Source organism: Penicillium mononematosum (genome assembly GCF_028829835.1).
Source record: "Penicillium mononematosum strain IBT 11891 chromosome Unknown utg000002l:1.0-8112719.0:1.0-8118358.0, whole genome shotgun sequence".
NCBI lineage: Eukaryota > Fungi > Ascomycota > Eurotiomycetes > Eurotiales > Aspergillaceae > Penicillium > Penicillium mononematosum.
The window spans coordinates 8020058-8036814 of NW_026643272.1; the positions used below are offsets into that span (position 1 = coordinate 8020058).

A 16757-nucleotide genomic window follows, 5' to 3' on the forward strand; every position below is an offset into this window, starting at 1 on the left:
AATATTATACTATAATTACTATAATTATAGTATAATGTCATCTATGGTTTTGCTTGATTGATTCTACAGGTCTCCAAGGAAGTTTCATGTGAAATTGCTGCCCGTTCCACCAATATCTACAGGTTTAATAAGGTGTGTAATATCATACTAGGTAGGGCACCTACATATATAATTTTGACAGGAATCAAATATAACATATGTACTTTGACTATAGGTAATAAAAGGGACTTGTGTGATCGTAAGACAATATTTGAATATCTCACTCTCCGAGGGCTATATACATATCCATGTGGGATACATACGCCTATTAAATGACAAGATAATCATTCTTTGAGATTCAAACCATATCCATCACATGCAAGAGTAGATGATAATACTACCTATTACCTATGGATTGCGTGGATATAATACAACATCTTTATGTTGTTGTACGCTTGAACTAGAATAGTATTCTGTAGATATGTAGATATACAATCCGAGTGAAGTGTTTATGTCTAGGCACCAACTCATTTGAGCTATATTAGAATTGTTATTAACAATGACCTATTAATTCCTCTTTATCAAAGCACTCAATGACCTAGCATAATTGAGTATAATTGAAAATTGGGTCAACTCCCGCTCCTGGACAGCCATGCATGTCTATACAAAGGGCGGTCACGGGTTCTGCCATGCCGTCAATAGATGAGCTCCTCGGTTTGGTTTCTTTGCCCGTTAAGGATCTTTGAAAACACAATGATCGTTCAATCAAATTAATACTTCTGGAGAGACCAGCGAATCGAGCATTTTGCTCTTTCAACATGGGTCAAACTCCCGTCCTCGACCAATTTCTCAGCAGTTTGCAGGAATTGGTCCAGAACCGCGATGGTGCCAAAGTCCAGGACTTTCTTCAGCTCGAGCCGCCGCTTTCTGACATTTACCAGCGCATGGTCAGTGAACTACGGCAGCACTACGCTCCGAGCTCCAAAGCCGACACCGAACTTCTTCAACGATGCGAGCCTCTCGTGCCGCGATCCAAGGGTGGCTCATGGACGGCGTTCCCGACTTTCGTCAAGCTCTACCTGATCTTTCTACGCGATATGAACACCGATAACCTATTGGAAACATACAACCAGTTGAAGGCGCTGCTCAAGTAAGTTTTGCTGCCTCCCGTGGAGGATTCTGAATGTACTCTCTGTTCCCCGGACGAGGATCCTACTCATATCTTCGAGCTTGAAAGCTGACTCAACCTTCTCTCATCAACTGCAGTCAATGTGTGCTCGCCCTCGGAGATAGTCAAATGGGTGTCGTCGTCCTTCCTACAGTTCTCTACTTGTCAAAGGTGCTGGCAAAATTGGCAATGGGCCTCGATCGTCGACCGGACCTGATCGCGCATATTCGACGAATGGAAGGTCTGGCAGCTCAGGACGAGAGCATCGAGAAAGTGACTTTGGTGGAAAAATCGGCCAATGTGGTGCGCGAAGCCTTCATCAAGTGCCTCACTGATCGGACCGGCACTCCCGGCCCTACTGGTAAGCCGGAGGGCAAGCGCATCGGTATCTATCTCATGGCTAATCTCTGCCTGAAACTGCTGTTCCAGGTACGGAGGCTCTATCACTGACTATCTCACCCTCTTTCGGATCTTGATTCTGACGGAACATACAGTGCGGCAAACTACGCAACGCCGAGCAGATGTTTGCAAGTATCAGCGCCCAATCACCCCCCTTGGCCTACTTCCCAGCTTCACAGCGTGTAACCTACCTCTACTACCTCGGGCGCTACCTTTTCGCCAATAACCTCTTTTTCCCCGCCCGCATCGCTTTACAGGCCGCCTATGACCAATGCCACCGCCAAGCCATAAGCCAACGACGCTTGATCCTCTCATACCTCATTCCGTGTAACATTATCCTGGGCCGATTCCCGTCCCAGGCACTTCTCCAACGACCAGAAACACAAGGATTAGCAGAACACTTCCAGCCACTGTGTCGATTGATTGTCCGAGGAGATTACCTGGCTTTCCGACAACACCTCTTCTTGGGCTCGCCGACCGCGCAATGGTTTGCACGCAAAGGAATTCTGTTTACCCTCCGAAATAGATGTGAGACTCTGGTTTGGCGATCTTTTGCACGCAAGGTTTTCATGTACGGAGGTTCCTATGGAGGTCCGCAGGCGCAGGCGCAAAGGGGACCTCCACCAGTCCTCAACCTTAAAAAGCTCGTTGTGGCTATACGATGGCTACAAACAAAACACGCATCATCCGGAAATGGCACCGCGAATACTATGGCAGCCTCCAACCTCTATGGGTCACAAGTCGTTTCCGAACCCACAGATCTCGACTACGCCCGCCTGGAAGGAGCAGACGGAAGGGCCAGCCCCGCCACCGATCAAGAGATACTAGGAAAATATGGGGATTTTTTGGCCCCGGACGGATTTTACACCGAAGAAGGGCGACCACAGCCTAATCTACCGGGTCAATTGGTCGATGGAGACCCAGAAGAGAACTATGGCGATTACGAACTGAATCCATATGCGTATGACTTCGACAACAGGACAGAAACAGACGCATCCATGATGCAAGAGATTGAATCGATTTTTGCATCGTTGATTACACAAGGACTGATGGGTGGCTACCTTCTGCATCGTGAGCCTCGATTCGCCGTTCCTGGTGCCAAAATCAAAGGAATTTTGCCCACAGGATTCCCCAATGTCTGGCAGACCATTTCTGCACGGGAGAGTCATGATTCCAGTGTTCCAGGTTGGGTACAGCCACGGGCGCCTACAGTAGTGGGAGTAGCTGGAGGTGGTAGGGTGGTCAATCTCGCAGGAGCACGCCCTGTTGGCCTACAATAGGCTTGGAATTTTTCTATTCTACTTCTATTCTGTTTCTGTTTCTGTTTCTGTTTGTCTTTCTTCTTTCTCATGTTGATGATACCGATGTATAGTTTTGAATTTGATTCCATACAAATCCTACTAGTTCATGTCTTTCATGTCAGCCAGGGCTCCAACCTTGGAAATGTGGAGACCTCGGGCTGGGGATTCTCCTCATTCCATTCCCCTTGGCATCTTACATCTTCCAAGGTTCTGGCATTTGCTTACATCTCTATATTTCTATATCTCCTTTTTTATTTTCATATCTATAATGGATCATACTGCAGATGTACAAGAGATCTCAGCACGGGTAGCGGACTTCCACAGTCGTCAGCAACCATTCCGTATATATCATGGCGCTACCAACAGTACTCGGCCCTCCAACCGATCTCTCTCCAACACGGTCAGCACAGAACCTCTCACTCGCATCCTCGAGATCGATATCGACAGATGTACAGCTATAGTTGAGCCCAATGTCTCGATGGATGCTCTGGTGGCTGCCACCAAGGCCCATGGTTTGGTCCCTTTGGTGGTTGTCGAGTTCCCCAACATCTCGGTTGGGGGCGGATTCTCGGGGACATCGGGCGAGAGTAGCTCTTTCCGTGAGGGGTTCTTCGATCATACTGTCAATTGGATTGAAATGGTCCTGGCAGATGGTCAGGTGGTGAAGGCATACAATGACCGCGTCGAGACGGGATCGGAACTGGCGGATAACCGCTCGGACTTGTTCTGGGGCGCCGCATCTTCCTTTGGGACCTTGGGAGTGGTCACTCTATTGGAGATTCGATTGAAAAAGTCACAGCCATTGGTTGAACTGAAATATTATGTCAATTCCAATATGAAGGACGCGGTGCGTGCCTTTGAAGAGGCTAGCGCTGATCCAAGCACTGAATACCTGGACGGAATCGTCTATGCACGGAACAAGATCGTCGTTTGTGCTGGTCGACAAGTTGAACAAACTTCTAACGTAAAGCCTCGACGCTTTACTCGTCGACAAGACGATTGGTTCTATTTTGCACGTCGAACGAATTGCTCAATCCAAGATCTCCATCTCCGACCAGGAGAGCTCACCTCACATGCCAGACGCAGTGGACTACATTCCTCTCACTGACTATCTGTTCCGTTATGATCGAGGTGGTTTCTGGGTTGCCCGTTACGCCTTTCGCTACTTCTGTGTTCCATTCACCTCCCTGACACGCTGGCTTCTTAACCGATTCATGCACACAAAGGTGATGTATCATGCGCTGCACGTTAGTGGGCTTGCGCGTCGATATATCATCCAAGATGTCGGTGTACCAATATCCACTGCTGCCGAGTTCCTGGACTGGCTGGACCGACCTCACAACTTTGGCCAATATCCGCTTTGGCTCTGTCCGCTACCACCAGGAAGTGCCGGTGGGTTGGAAGGAGATCCGGCGGATGGCAAGGGAGTTAACACACAACTCCTCAATTTTGGGATCTGGGGGCCGGCCGCTACCACGGATGAGGCCTGTTTCGTAGCTCAAAATCGACAGCTTGAACATAAGGTCCACAGTCTTGGAGGAAAGAAATGGCTATATGCACATACTTACTATACAGAGGACGAGTTCTGGTCCATCTATAACAAGCCTGGTTATGATTCTTTACGGGCAAGATACCACGCGCAGCATCTTCCATCCCTGTATGAAAAGGTCCGAGTGCGTGAATCTGATCTCCCTGGTCCACATCGTGGAGAGTTCGAGAGTGGCTGGAAGGGATCGGTCAAACGTGCCCTGTGGAACGTCTGGCCATTTTGTGGTCTTTACGGGGTTTATAAGGCTTGGAGAGGAGGAGACTATCTGTTGCAAAAAGAAATTCCCAAGAAGAAGGCCGATTGAATAGGATAGTTCGAAGATATTCAGGGTATCGATGCATTCCGTTCAGCCAGAAACACCAGGCCATCCAGCGCATATGCATGATGCAATAGGGAACAGCAAATATGACAAGAGTATAAGAAAATCCCCAACAGGAGAAAGCCCGGAACATGAACCCGTAAAGGAAAACAAAGGAAAAGACGGGAGGCAGAGGAGCATGGCTACTCTACCACAATGCGTCCTTCCAACCGAGGAGAGATTCCCGATGTCCAGGCCGGAGTGAATTCCCCTTCGCCGTCCATAGTATTCAACTTTGTGCATTGCAGACCTGCGTGCCGCATCCATTTTCGGACAACTCGCCGCGCAACTTGTAGACGATGCTCCTCTTCAGCGGATGATTTCGCTGGCTGAGTGACGTAATTAGTGATTGGTCCCGAGGATGTGAGGATGTCTGGATCCTCATCCGAGTCCGAGTCCATGGCATTGCCATTCGCCTCGTCCCCGGTGATAATGTCGCCCTGTTCAACTTCTTCGGGAAATCGACCGTAGTAGTATGCTGACCGGGCTGTCCGTCGGGGATTAGGCTGGCGGTTCACTCTATCGTCTGCTTTTTTCTCCTCGCTTTTGAGGGACGCTGGCTTCAACCAGCCTTCACCGTGCAGATTGCGATGTACAATACCCCAGTGGCGGCCTAAACTGGCACTCCAACGGTTCCATTTCCCGAGTACTTTGAGACTTAGGAAATATTGCCGTAAGATTGTACTGATGAGCACACCGTTTTCCTCAGAGACAAGCTCCTCCACAACGCCTCCTTCAGCCTGGATAAGCAATGAGGCGAACCCGTCTTTTCCTCGAGCCATATAGCCACGTGTGGCGAGAAGATAGTCACGCTCTAAGTCAACGGGCTCGTCGCCAATACGAGCGAATGTAATGCGCGACCCGGACGGTGCGTCCAGTTTAAACCCGTAGTTGATATTGGATACCTGCAAGAATCGGCCCTCGAGCGCGGGGAGCTGGCTAACCCCATTTTCGAGTGCAGCCAGCAATGCATGGCCACGAACGCGCAGCAATACCACAGGGTCTTCGAAAGGGAAGCAATTCAGCAGATCTTTCAGTTTCAGTATGCCGGGCGGGTAGATTTGATCGCCGCGAATTGTGCCACCCGCCATCATGGCACAATCGGCCGCATAATAGAAGCGCATCAGATCGCAGACAAAATTCCCCAAATTAGATTCACGCTGTCGCACAGTAGAAAACCGGCCATCGAGCGGGCTGACTGTAAATCCAATTGGCTTGTCTAGTTTGGCCTTGAGGCTGGAAGTAAGCCGGGCCACCATTGCCACTGTATCAGGGTCTTCGGGAATTGAGCGAACAACATCCCGTCGCATAATGTTGAAGTCCCAACCAGGCAAACCATCGCGTTTGCGGAAAGCTTCGATGTAGCTCAATTGTTTGAAATCAGTGCCTGACCGCATCACATGAATTCCATTGACAACAGCATGGCCGTAAAAGTGATCATGACCCCCGAGAATAATGTCCACAAGATCGGGTGACAGGTTGTTAGCCAGTTTAAAGTCATTCGGTTCACGTTGGTGGGTGACAGCGACTACGAGGTCTGCTCCCTCGTCTCGAAGTTGTTTCGCAAGAACCAGGGCCGTTTGAGATGCGGATTTGTAGACCAGATCAGGCGGAAGAGAGTTGATTGTGCCGAGCCTGGGGTAGAGCCGAGTAAGCAAAGAAATAACATAGGAAAAGCGTAAAAGCACCGAAATATGTGTTCCAGGGCCGCATACCATTCTCGTTCTCCAAGACCCAATACGCCAATCTTGAGCCCATTGGATGAGATCAACATGCGAGACTTTCCGCTGTCAGCTATTGGGGTATCTTCCCCTAGTGCTGGGTCAAGAACGTTTGCTAAAAGCCAAGGAAAGTGACATTGGCTGGCCAAATGGCGGAATTGGACGACTCCAAAATCGAGATCATGATTCTAGACCCTTAGATTAGCGGGGACCATATTTCTGGTGGGCAGGTTGCCATACTCACACCCACACACGCTACATCGGTGCCCACTTTGTTGAGGAATGGTACCATATGCCTGCCCTTTGTGATTGTACTTTCGATACTCGGGTTGAAAGCATCGCCGGAGAAGAGGGTCAGAATATCGGGCTGACCAGCGAACTGTGGGTGATAACGGTAGTGATTCACGAGGGATTGAAACCGAGACACCCCGCCGACAGGTTCAGCAGAGCCAGACCTATATAAGATGATTTAATATCATCCCATATTGGAGTTTATGAAGCCAAGGAGAGAAAGAGAGGGGAAGCCGCATACTCGACGTGGTAGACATCATTATAGTGGATTAGCCGTAGATCCGGAGATCCAGTTCGGTCAGAGGAATAAGTGACGGAGAGACCGTCTGTTTCGATGTTTGACATGGAAGTCGCAATGTTATGGAAAAGGTATGAAGAGATACTTGAAAGGAAGAGACACAGAGAGGGAAGAGAGAGAAGAGGAGAGAAGAGGAGAGAGATCGTGAGAGGCGAAGAGCAAAAGAGGCGTAGAGACAAACATGAGGGGGGAAGCCGCGGCATTGGTGCCTGGCGGATGCCTTGATGCCTGAGGGTTGGGGTGTCATAGTAATATTTCAATATAAACTTGGGTAAAAGCAAAAAAAAAAAGAAAAAGAAAAGACCACGCCATGCAAAGGTATCCTAAAACTCAATAACGAAAATGATTCACAGCTTCTGTTCCGTCACCGTCCATCGCCGCTTCGTTCCACCTTCACGATCCCCCAACGGCTGAGCACTCCCCCATAAACCACGCTGCGATAATGTCCGTTGCGGTAACTGCTTCGTCCAGGCAAGATCTGAAGACTTATCAGACCTATCAGAGAGTTCGGAATCTTGACTGACCGGCCGATCACCGAAGTTCGGCACGAGGTTGTCATCCGCTTTATCAGTGGGCGACGAGATCGAGTTCCAAAGCCCAGAGGCACCCTGAGAAGTAGTTGAACCAGTTGACGGGCGCATCGCCAGCGTCCATGGCCCAGAGTTAGTACTATGTGGCCCGTTTGTTGATGATTCTTGGAGGAGCGATGGGCGAGCGCCAAGACGATTCCGATAGGAAGGGACCGGAGGTGGTGAAAGTACAGCGACAGAGGGAGACGACAGCGAGCTGAGCTGTGAGGGGTTTATTCCCGGGCGCAGATGATCTGTCGACGCCACAAGCTGCAAGGAGTATTCCCGTGACACCGATTGGTTGTCGGGGCCCGGAGATTTAGGCGTGTGATCCATGTCATGCGCGGGTTTATTGACACGGTTGCGTCGCACAGCCATAGTGAGTGAAGCTGTGTTAATATCGACCAAGACCGAGTGCCCGTTCAACGAACTGATCAAGGCATTGCAATCCGCACCATGTGTGATAATAACGAGGACAGTTTGTGCATTACAGTCATTTACCTCATTGGACTCTGCTGTAGAACCGGGTTCAGACAGATCCTGTTCCCGATACCAGTTAATCATGTGCTGAAATCCATCATGCACTCGTTCGTGCATGGTACTCCATTCCTCGCCGAACTCGCCCCCTGTGCCCCAATAAGGCGTGCGCATACTGTCCCACTGGTAGTCGATCCTCGTACATGCGTTCCGTGCATGAGCAACATAGCCTGTAGGAATGGGGTCCGATGCGGAAACGGCATAGCTGGGAGTTGGGGGTACGTAATATGCGTCTAGAGTAGGCGGTAGATTGGTTTCTAGGCGACCGAGAGACTTCTTTGCATGTTTGGGGATAGGGTTTTGGAGAGTGTCGTGGGTGTTGGCACGCTGGCGTTGGGATGTTGAGGAATGCAAGCGGTCTTCACCATCCGGTGAAGTAGGATGTGACTGGCTGCGCCAACCGCCAGGAAAGTGGCCAGACAACGCCCTTGTCAAACCGTCGGTGGCTGGGATGACCTCGGCACGACGGAGTAATTCCCCTTTGGCAGACGCCACCATTCTGTCCGAGCCCGGTGGGGGCGTGATCTGGTCATAGTAGTCGGGTGATAGCCATTCGCCCAGAAATGCGTCGACGCGAAGGAGACATCGCTGGTCAGGGGTGGATGAAACGGTGGGGACAGTGGGAGCTGAACTAGCTCCTTCGGATTCTTCTGCGCCTGAGGCTTGGTGGATACCAGCACTGACTCCTATCGCAGTTTGCAGACATCGAAGGTAAGGAGAGGTATGAACAATGACGTTATATCCGTGGGACAGGTCCGAAGATGCGGGGGTGGGTTTTGCCTGTTTATCCGAGGTGGGATGATGGCTGTGCGGATTCTCTGGATCTTCCCCAGTGAACTGTCGGGCCCTTAGGAGACTTGCTATACGTACACCAAGTGCCCGAGACTGTATCCATCCACCGTAGGAAAGAGGTGGATCGAAAGGGCTCGGAGAGGTTAAGTGCCAATCTTTGTCTGCAGCATCGAGGCGGGCGCCATGTCTAGAAGGCTAGTGAGCAGCGGAAGCAGTGTAATAGAAGTAGTTACTGACCTGGCGATAAACACAATAGGGGGTGATTTTTTCATGGAGGTCAATATATGTCCTTGGACGGCTGGTCACTGTTGTTTTGTTCTTTTTTTCTTGGTTCGCGGGGAAGATGCAGCGTTAACGCCGTCTCCGGGTTTAATGAAAGTAGGTGGAAATGTTTTTAGAAAAGCCCTATGGCTGGTCAACCGGGTATTGCGACAAACATAGTTGAGACTCGCAAATGAAAAAAGAATGCAAAAGAAAAAGCGAAGAGAGCGTAAGTCGAAAAGAACTAGCTGGGCTGGAGCTGCAGGTCCCGGCATGTGATGCTTACTAACAGCCCCTCATCGCCCACATGGCACCCGGGCACCCGTGGAGGCCCTTGACAAAGAGCACTAACAAAGAGTACTAGCACAAGGTTATATTTCCTTTGGAAATACCCTAGGAAAAGCAGAGATTAGAAATATATGGCTCACCACTGGCCATATCGGTATGCGGCACGTCTGGACCGAGCGGGATACCGATATTCAAACGGTTCATAGTTCTATAGCTGTGTAACTTGAGGAACTGCGATAAACAAGACCAGTTGGTGAGGATGACCACTATTATGTACAAGGTAGTGTTAGGGTCTAGGCATAACCCCGACAGTACACTGCAAATCCCTTTTAAGAAGAAACTTGATGTGTGCAAAAGATGATATAGCCCCCTTCGTTGACTCCCTAAACGCATCAGCCAGTATAACATGGATCTATGTAAGTACCAGTAAGGTTCCTAATTGTAGATATTATCCAAGTAAATAGGACCTCATTTGCACTATACGTATCTTTTTATATTACCAAACTATCTTAAGGGTCAAAAGGGAAAAATTCAATGTTATGCTCATATTATATTGTACCTTTTGTATAGAGTTACTCGACAAAAGATACATAAATTTTACTATTTTACTATCCGGTGCCCACAGTATGTAGGTGTTGGTGAGCCTGTCACGATTAATGTATCATTAGGCTCTTTCTCGGCAGATCCCATAAGATATCTTCTTCTTGCTCTACTTTAACGATCTCCTCTTCATAGGATGCAAGCGGAAAGTCATGTCAATCAAGGGATATGAGGGCAGGTGGAATGCAGATGCCACTACGGAGTAAGCATGAGAGAGACATTCTTCACACATTCCATTGACATCAGATTTCTGATTGCAGACGTCAAAAGATATATGCAGAGTAGTTTATAGACAAAGCTTGTTTCCCGACCTTCTATGACCAGAGTAGAACTTGTGATTCACTCCCTCCTTACCACCATATCCTCTGACATATCACTTTCATTTGGATTCATCCGATATTGAAACTGAAAGGTAGTCTCAACATTGAGGTTTTGAAGTTGTTCCACCTAAACACAGGCTTGCCCAAGTGGTGTACAAGCTTGAATCTAATTGACCACCCTCTTTCTACCATGCGTCTGCAATTAATCTATACGCTGTTTATGGGAACTGTGATTGCCATTCCCTACGGTCGGGAAGTAAGTCTCTACTGTCCAAGGTTATATTCAATGTTGATCTCACTGACTGTTATCCTGCAGTACAAACATGTATGACTATTAAACCAAACGTTTAATTCTACGGTCTAACACGTCTTTTAGGATGCCCAGCAGCTCACAACTTTGTCCGCATTTACACCGATAAAAAGGGCGACTACAACTGCCCTTACACCTCCATCCCACTCCTTAGATGCCCAAAAGAGAATGTTGCCGTATGGATACCAACACCTTACATTTTGAAAGTATAAGCTAACATTGAAACAGATTTTGAATGGGATAACACGGGACCTTATTTCCGATGCAGAAAAGTGTATGAAAAGAGATATCTATACGGAAACTCGGACATTATGTATACATAATAGATGTCTAGATGTATGTATTCCCTATAACTATTCGGCAATCGCTTTTACCCCAAATGGACATAGCCGGGCCGGAATGAGTAGCCGACCGGGGCCGACTTCGGGGCCGTTATCTGATCTTCTATACTCCACAGGTTACTTTATTACTGCCTTCCTTTTTCCTTTTAATTTTTCGCTTCATATCCGTAAGGACAATTTCTAAGATGGCAAACAACATTCCCCATCCTTCTCTATGTGTCACCACGACAGATTTCGAGAAGGTCGCAAAGGATGTCCTCCCGGAGAAGTCATGGGTTTATGCATCAAGCTCAGCTGCTACCGGCCTGTCAATGACGACCAATCTCGATGACTGGTCTCTGATAAACTTCCGCCCTCGAATTTTGAGGAGCGTTGACTCAATGGACACCCGAAGGAACATCTTGGGACACACCTCTCAGTTTCCTTTCTTCGTATCGGCTATGGGTACACTGGGAAGCTCCCACCCTGGCGCTGAACCATTGCTAGTGAGAGGAGCGACCCGTAAAGGCTTGCACACCATGATCAGTACCGCATCTACAAAGCCCCTCGAAGAGATCATGGATGCTCATCTGGATGAGCAACGGCTGCTTGGCAATCGAAGCCCTTCGAACTTGTCATTCCAGCTCTACGTGCCTGTGGATCGGACAAGAGCCAAGTCACTCATCCAAAGAGTCAAGACAGCCGGATATCAAAGCCTGTGGGTTACAGTGGACACTTCAACCCTAGGAAAGCGTACTGCCGATCGTTACCTCCAAGCACAAGAAAATCTCGACGCTGGTGTGGCTGAAAATGCAAGACACATTCACAGTGAGAACGACTTTGCGCCAGCGTTCGGAGGTCGGCAGGTCCCCGGTTCGGTAGATGGTGGCCTTACTTGGGAGGATTTGCACTGGATTTCGTCAGAGTGGGGTGGGCCACTGGTTCTCAAGGGGATTCAAAGCGTAGAGGACGTGAAGCTGGCTGTCCAACACGGTGTACAGGGAATTCTGTTGAGCAACCATGGAGGCAGACAGATTCATTCCGCTCCAAGCTCGTTGATGACGCTTTTGGAGATTCGCACGTACTATCCGGAGGCCTTCGACAAGCTCCAGGTGTTTGTTGACGGAGGTCTTCGCGATGGAGCAGATGTCCTCAAGGCGTTGTGTCTCGGAGCAACCGCTGTTGGAGTCGGCCGGCCTTACTACTACGCCCTCGCGGCATATGGCGCGGAAGGAGTGGAAAGGTGTACAGACAGTAAGTTGGGACTGGCGTTCAAGTCAATTTCAAGCTAACACACTCGCAGTTATCGCCGAGGAACTTGAGATCACCATGAAGATGCTTGGAGTCTCTTCTCTAGACCAACTGAGCCCAGATATGGTAAACACCAGCCGACTAGCGAATGAAATGTGGCGACCAGTATTTGGAAATTCCAAGCTGTGAAAGAGAAAATTTGTGGATTTATTCACGAGGCCCAAAGGATCATTGTATCTCCACCTGTGTATTTAATTAATATTCGTATACTAGAAATGTCAAGCTAGCGCGCTATACAACCCATTCACACAGCGCCCCAGCCACCACCACCGGGAGTGTTGATGACAACACGATCGTGCGTCTTCATCGAGACAGTGTTTTTGCCGCCGATGTTGACGCGGCGCTCATTGCCAGTGTCAGGATCCCGCGTGATCCACAGGTTGAATCCGGTCTGTGCATCCTGGCCACCCTCGAGTCCATAAGGCCGATGGACACGGCGCTCTGACAGAATTGAACATTGAATTGGTGAAAGGAATTCGATGTCGCGAATTACTCCCTCACCACCGGGGTTCTTGCCCTGACCGCCAGAACCCTCACGTAGGGTGAACTGGCGGAGCATCGTCGGATAGCGCTTTTCCAGGATCTCAGGATCGGTGATCCGCGTGTTGGTCATGTGAACATGTATACCAGACTCGCCTTTCCAAGTTGGGCCAGCACCACTGCCGCCCGCAATAGTCTCGTAATATCCAAATCCAGGCGTGACAACAGCACCGGTGGTCGGATCAAGCTTGGCGTCTGTACCGAAGGTCAGGTTATTACAGCAGCCTTGAGACGCGGCACAAGCCTGGAAGGCTTTGAACACGACGTCCGTGATGCGTTGTGAGGTCACGACATTGCCACCAACGACGGCAGCAGTCTTGCTCGGCGATAAAATACTGGACGATGGGACACGGATGTCAATTGGCGCCAAGCATCCCTGGTTCAGTGGCACATCTGCATTGATCATGCAGCGCAGACAGTAGATGATGGCTGAGTGAGTGATAGCAATAGGAGCGTTCCAGCTACCATACACCTCAGGGCCTGTGCCCTCAAAGTCGAAGACAGCTGATCCATCGGTACCATTGATGGTGACCTTCAATCGAATGGGGGTGCCATCATCCATATAGTCCACTGACTCTAATGGCTGGCCATTGAACTTCTGATATAGCTCTTTGAGAAGACTGCGTACAGCAGATTCGGCGGTCGCCTGGATGGCGTACATGTACCTTTGCACGGTCTGCGTTCCATATTCGTTGAACAGAGTCTGGATCAGGGTGATTCCACGAGTGTTAGCGGCGATCTGCGCCTTCAGATCGGACAAGTTGTCACTGAGGCAGCGTGCTCCAGCGCAGCCGGGATATTGCGAGGGCTTCGTGACCAGCAACTCGATCAAACGTGCCTCATCCAAGATACCATCACTGACAATCTTATCACCTTCGATGGCAGCGCCTTCTTGCCATAGCTCGGTGGATTTAGGAGGCATTGATCCAGGCAAGATACCACCAATATCAGCGTGATGTCCACGGGAAGCCACGTAAAACATGATCTCGGAGCCACCAGGTCGGTCAAAGACCGGTGTAATAACCTATAGACATATCAGTATTTGATGAGAGTATTCAATGTGAAGATGACTTACTGTAATATCAGGCAGATGGGTGCCCCCGCAACTAGGGTGGTTGGCTACCAGAACATCACCGTCCTTCAAGTTGCCTAACCACTTTTCATGCTGATAACGCACGGCAAATTGCATCGATCCAAGATGAACCGGAACATGGGGCGCATTAGCCACCAAACCTCCGTCGGGGAGAATAGAGCACAGGAAAAATCCAGCCGCTCCTTGATATTAGTTGAAACGGAGGTCTTTTGTAGCGTACGGCCCATCTGCTCAGCGATGGACATGAAGCGATGCCCAAAGATAGTAAGCCTGATAGGGTCAATTTCCGATGGTAGAGCGGTTCCGGAAGAGGTTGGTTCGTCATTGAGATCGATGACAATGCAGGTGTCGAGCAGGTTCGCCACTGCATTGGGAGCCACGACAATTGTTTGAGTTTGATCAATAATGACAGCCGGACCATAAATGCGGGAGTTCTTTTCCAATTCACCTAGAAGGTAAACTGGTGTATCGACCCGACTCGCCTGGCCAAAGTAGGCTGAAGTGGTGTTGTTTGGAGCCGTCGCGACATCTCGCATATTGGCTTCTTTCAGTTGAACTAAGGGACTTTTCTCGGTCCGCACCTTGGACGAGGCAATAGTTCGCACTCGGACGTCGTCAACAAGAACAGGTCGGTCAGAGTTGAAGTTGAATTCGCGGCGATGACGGATGCGGAATTCTTCGAGGAAGTCTCCCGAGCTTTCGGGCTTTCGGATCATCAGACTAGTATCAGAACCTTCATAGCGCATGTTCAAGTATTGCTCATGGCGCACTTGAGTGGAAGGGAAGCCTTGTGTTTCCATGTCCTTGGTTGCTGATGCTGATAAGTCATCGAGATGTTGAAGAAGCGCAGGTTGTGAGGATAGGTAGGTTGAGGAAACAGGTTCCTGCGACTCTTTAACAACCTCTGCTAGAGCAAGGCCGTATGCCGAGAGAACGGAGGAATATTTGTGGATAATGATGCGGGAGATTCCGAGCGTTTTCGCCACTGAGCATGCGTGCTGGCCACCAGCACCTCCAAAGCATGCCAAATGATGAGATGCAGTCTCGAAGCCACGAGCCTCCGTGAGGTTACGGATTGGCCGGGACATAGACTCATCTGCAACATTAAGGAAGCCGAGTGCGACTTCCTCTGGGGAAAACTCTGACTGGCCTTGCTGTTTGCGTTCCATGTTGATTTTGTGTGTGAGTTCATTGAAAAGGCGTGCAGTCGTCTCTGTGTCTAGAGCTTCGTTCTCATGCGGGCCGAAGATCTTGGGGAAGTACTCTGGCAGAAGGCGGCCTAGGAACAGATTGGCGTCTGTCACTGTAAGTGGGCCCCCCTTTCGGTAGCATGCCGGACCTGGATGAGCACTTGCGGACTCAGGCCCAACATAGAACAAGCCATTACGCCAAGTAAGGATGGAACCACCGCCAGCAGCAACGGTGTTGATATCGAGTTGAGGGGATTGGATCATCACGCCTGCAACCTTAGATGCGAATACATGCTCAAGGTGGCCATCAAATCTGGAGACATCTGTGCTGGTGCCACCCATATCGAAACCAATAACGGGAGTCTTCTCAGTGGGATCCCAGCTAGTGGCTGCAAAGCCGACCACGCCAGCTGCGGGGCCGGACAAAATCGCTTTTAGCCCACTAAATTTGCGGAAATCGACCAGTCCACCATCTGATTGCATAAACTCAAATCGGCAGTCCTGCTGACTTTCCAACCCACCTTCAAAGCTGGAAGAGATGGAGTCAATATATGTCTTGATAACAGGGGTGAGGTAGGCATCGGCGGCGGCCGACATGCCCCGAGGCACGATCTTGATCATAGGTTGAAGTTTTGAAGAGAGGGTAACCGAGAATCCCATCTCTTGAGCGAGCTCACCGATTTGACGCTCGTGCTCAGGATATGCGTAGGAATGCAACAGCGCCACGGAGATTGACAGGATTCCTTGCTCCTTCAGCCGTTGGAGCTCTCGCTTCACCTGAACGAGGTCTAATTCTTGCACCACACGGAATTTCTCGCCGGTGATTCCCTCTACCATCCGGCAATCGGAGAAGCAATCACTGTCAGCAGAAGGGTGGCAGGACAGAACACGTTCGTTGACTTCGACGACACTTTCCGGTAGCACTCCGGGGCGAGCCATTGATAAGTCAAAAATGGCCGGGCGAGATTGGTCGCCAATTTTTAATAAATCTCGAAACCCCTTGGTTGTGAAGAGCACTGAACGAGCTCCCTTGCGCTCGAGCAAAGCATTGGTTGCAACGGTTGTGCCCATGCGTAGGCAACCAATGCGGTCGAGTTTCAATGGTTGGCCTCGGGGGTGTGACTCCCCGGTGACCAGCTCTAAAATCTGACGAATGCCCTCAGTTGGGGCATCTTGATAATGAGAAGGATCAACAGAAAGAAGCTTCAATATAATGTCGGGACGGCCAGGTTGAATCGCGTGGACATCTGTAAATGTGCCGCCGCGATCGATAGAGATGGTGATCTTTCCCGAGTCAGACATTGCGACTAGTATGAGTTGGGAAGGTGTGAGCTGGGTTCAAGAAAGGAAAAGGAGAGGACAACAGATAAAGATGGTCAGAAGGGAACCGTATTCATTTATGCCAGAGCTCGTCCCGATATCACAGCACATCTCCAATGATCATCGCGCTGTTACCCATTAGATGCATGTCACGTGTCGGGCCGATGGCTACTATTTCGGCTTCCTCGGGCCGACATCTCCATAGCTTGATAAGCTGCGGGGGTTAGATTAAGGATGGAGGG

The 16757-nt window shown here is 49.7% G+C and overlaps 7 protein-coding genes across 7 annotated transcripts; 4 read left to right on the forward strand and 3 right to left on the reverse strand.

Annotated features, from left to right (window-relative positions):
• Positions 1-797: 797 nt before the first annotated feature.
• N7519_004854 (uncharacterized protein) lies at positions 798-2826 on the forward strand (the record flags this gene model as incomplete). The annotated part of the gene is made up of 3 exons (XM_057291630.1): positions 798-1129; positions 1246-1576; positions 1642-2826. 3 exons carry the CDS (start codon positions 798-800, stop codon positions 2824-2826), a joined length of 1848 nt encoding a protein of 615 aa, XP_057152832.1.
• A 289-nt stretch (positions 2827-3115) lies between these two features.
• N7519_004855 (FAD-binding oxidoreductase) lies at positions 3116-4700 on the forward strand (the record flags this gene model as incomplete). Its single annotated transcript, XM_057291631.1, has 2 exons — positions 3116-3811; positions 3888-4700. The coding sequence occupies 2 exons, from the start codon at positions 3116-3118 to the stop codon at positions 4698-4700; spliced, it is 1509 nt and encodes a 502-aa protein (XP_057152833.1).
• A 197-nt stretch (positions 4701-4897) lies between these two features.
• N7519_004856 (putative 5'-nucleotidase) lies at positions 4898-7111 on the reverse strand (the record flags this gene model as incomplete). The annotated part of the gene is made up of 4 exons (XM_057291632.1): positions 4898-6389; positions 6470-6663; positions 6720-6930; positions 7008-7111. 4 exons carry the CDS (start codon positions 7109-7111, stop codon positions 4898-4900), a joined length of 2001 nt encoding a protein of 666 aa, XP_057152834.1.
• Positions 7112-7411: 300 nt separating this feature from the next.
• N7519_004857 (uncharacterized protein) lies at positions 7412-9234 on the reverse strand (the record flags this gene model as incomplete). Its single annotated transcript, XM_057291633.1, has 2 exons — positions 7412-9149; positions 9200-9234. 2 exons carry the CDS (start codon positions 9232-9234, stop codon positions 7412-7414), a joined length of 1773 nt encoding a protein of 590 aa, XP_057152835.1.
• Positions 9235-10621: 1387 nt separating this feature from the next.
• N7519_004858 (uncharacterized protein) lies at positions 10622-10945 on the forward strand (the record flags this gene model as incomplete). Its single annotated transcript, XM_057291634.1, has 2 exons — positions 10622-10687; positions 10808-10945. The coding sequence occupies 2 exons, from the start codon at positions 10622-10624 to the stop codon at positions 10943-10945; spliced, it is 204 nt and encodes a 67-aa protein (XP_057152836.1).
• A 322-nt stretch (positions 10946-11267) lies between these two features.
• Positions 11268-12501, forward strand: N7519_004859 (uncharacterized protein; the record flags this gene model as incomplete). The annotated part of the gene is made up of 2 exons (XM_057291635.1): positions 11268-12315; positions 12365-12501. The coding sequence occupies 2 exons, from the start codon at positions 11268-11270 to the stop codon at positions 12499-12501; spliced, it is 1185 nt and encodes a 394-aa protein (XP_057152837.1).
• A 115-nt stretch (positions 12502-12616) lies between these two features.
• N7519_004860 (5-oxoprolinase) lies at positions 12617-16497 on the reverse strand (the record flags this gene model as incomplete). The annotated part of the gene is made up of 3 exons (XM_057291636.1): positions 12617-13936; positions 13988-14187; positions 14226-16497. 3 exons carry the CDS (start codon positions 16495-16497, stop codon positions 12617-12619), a joined length of 3792 nt encoding a protein of 1263 aa, XP_057152838.1.
• Positions 16498-16757: the final 260 nt, after the last annotated feature.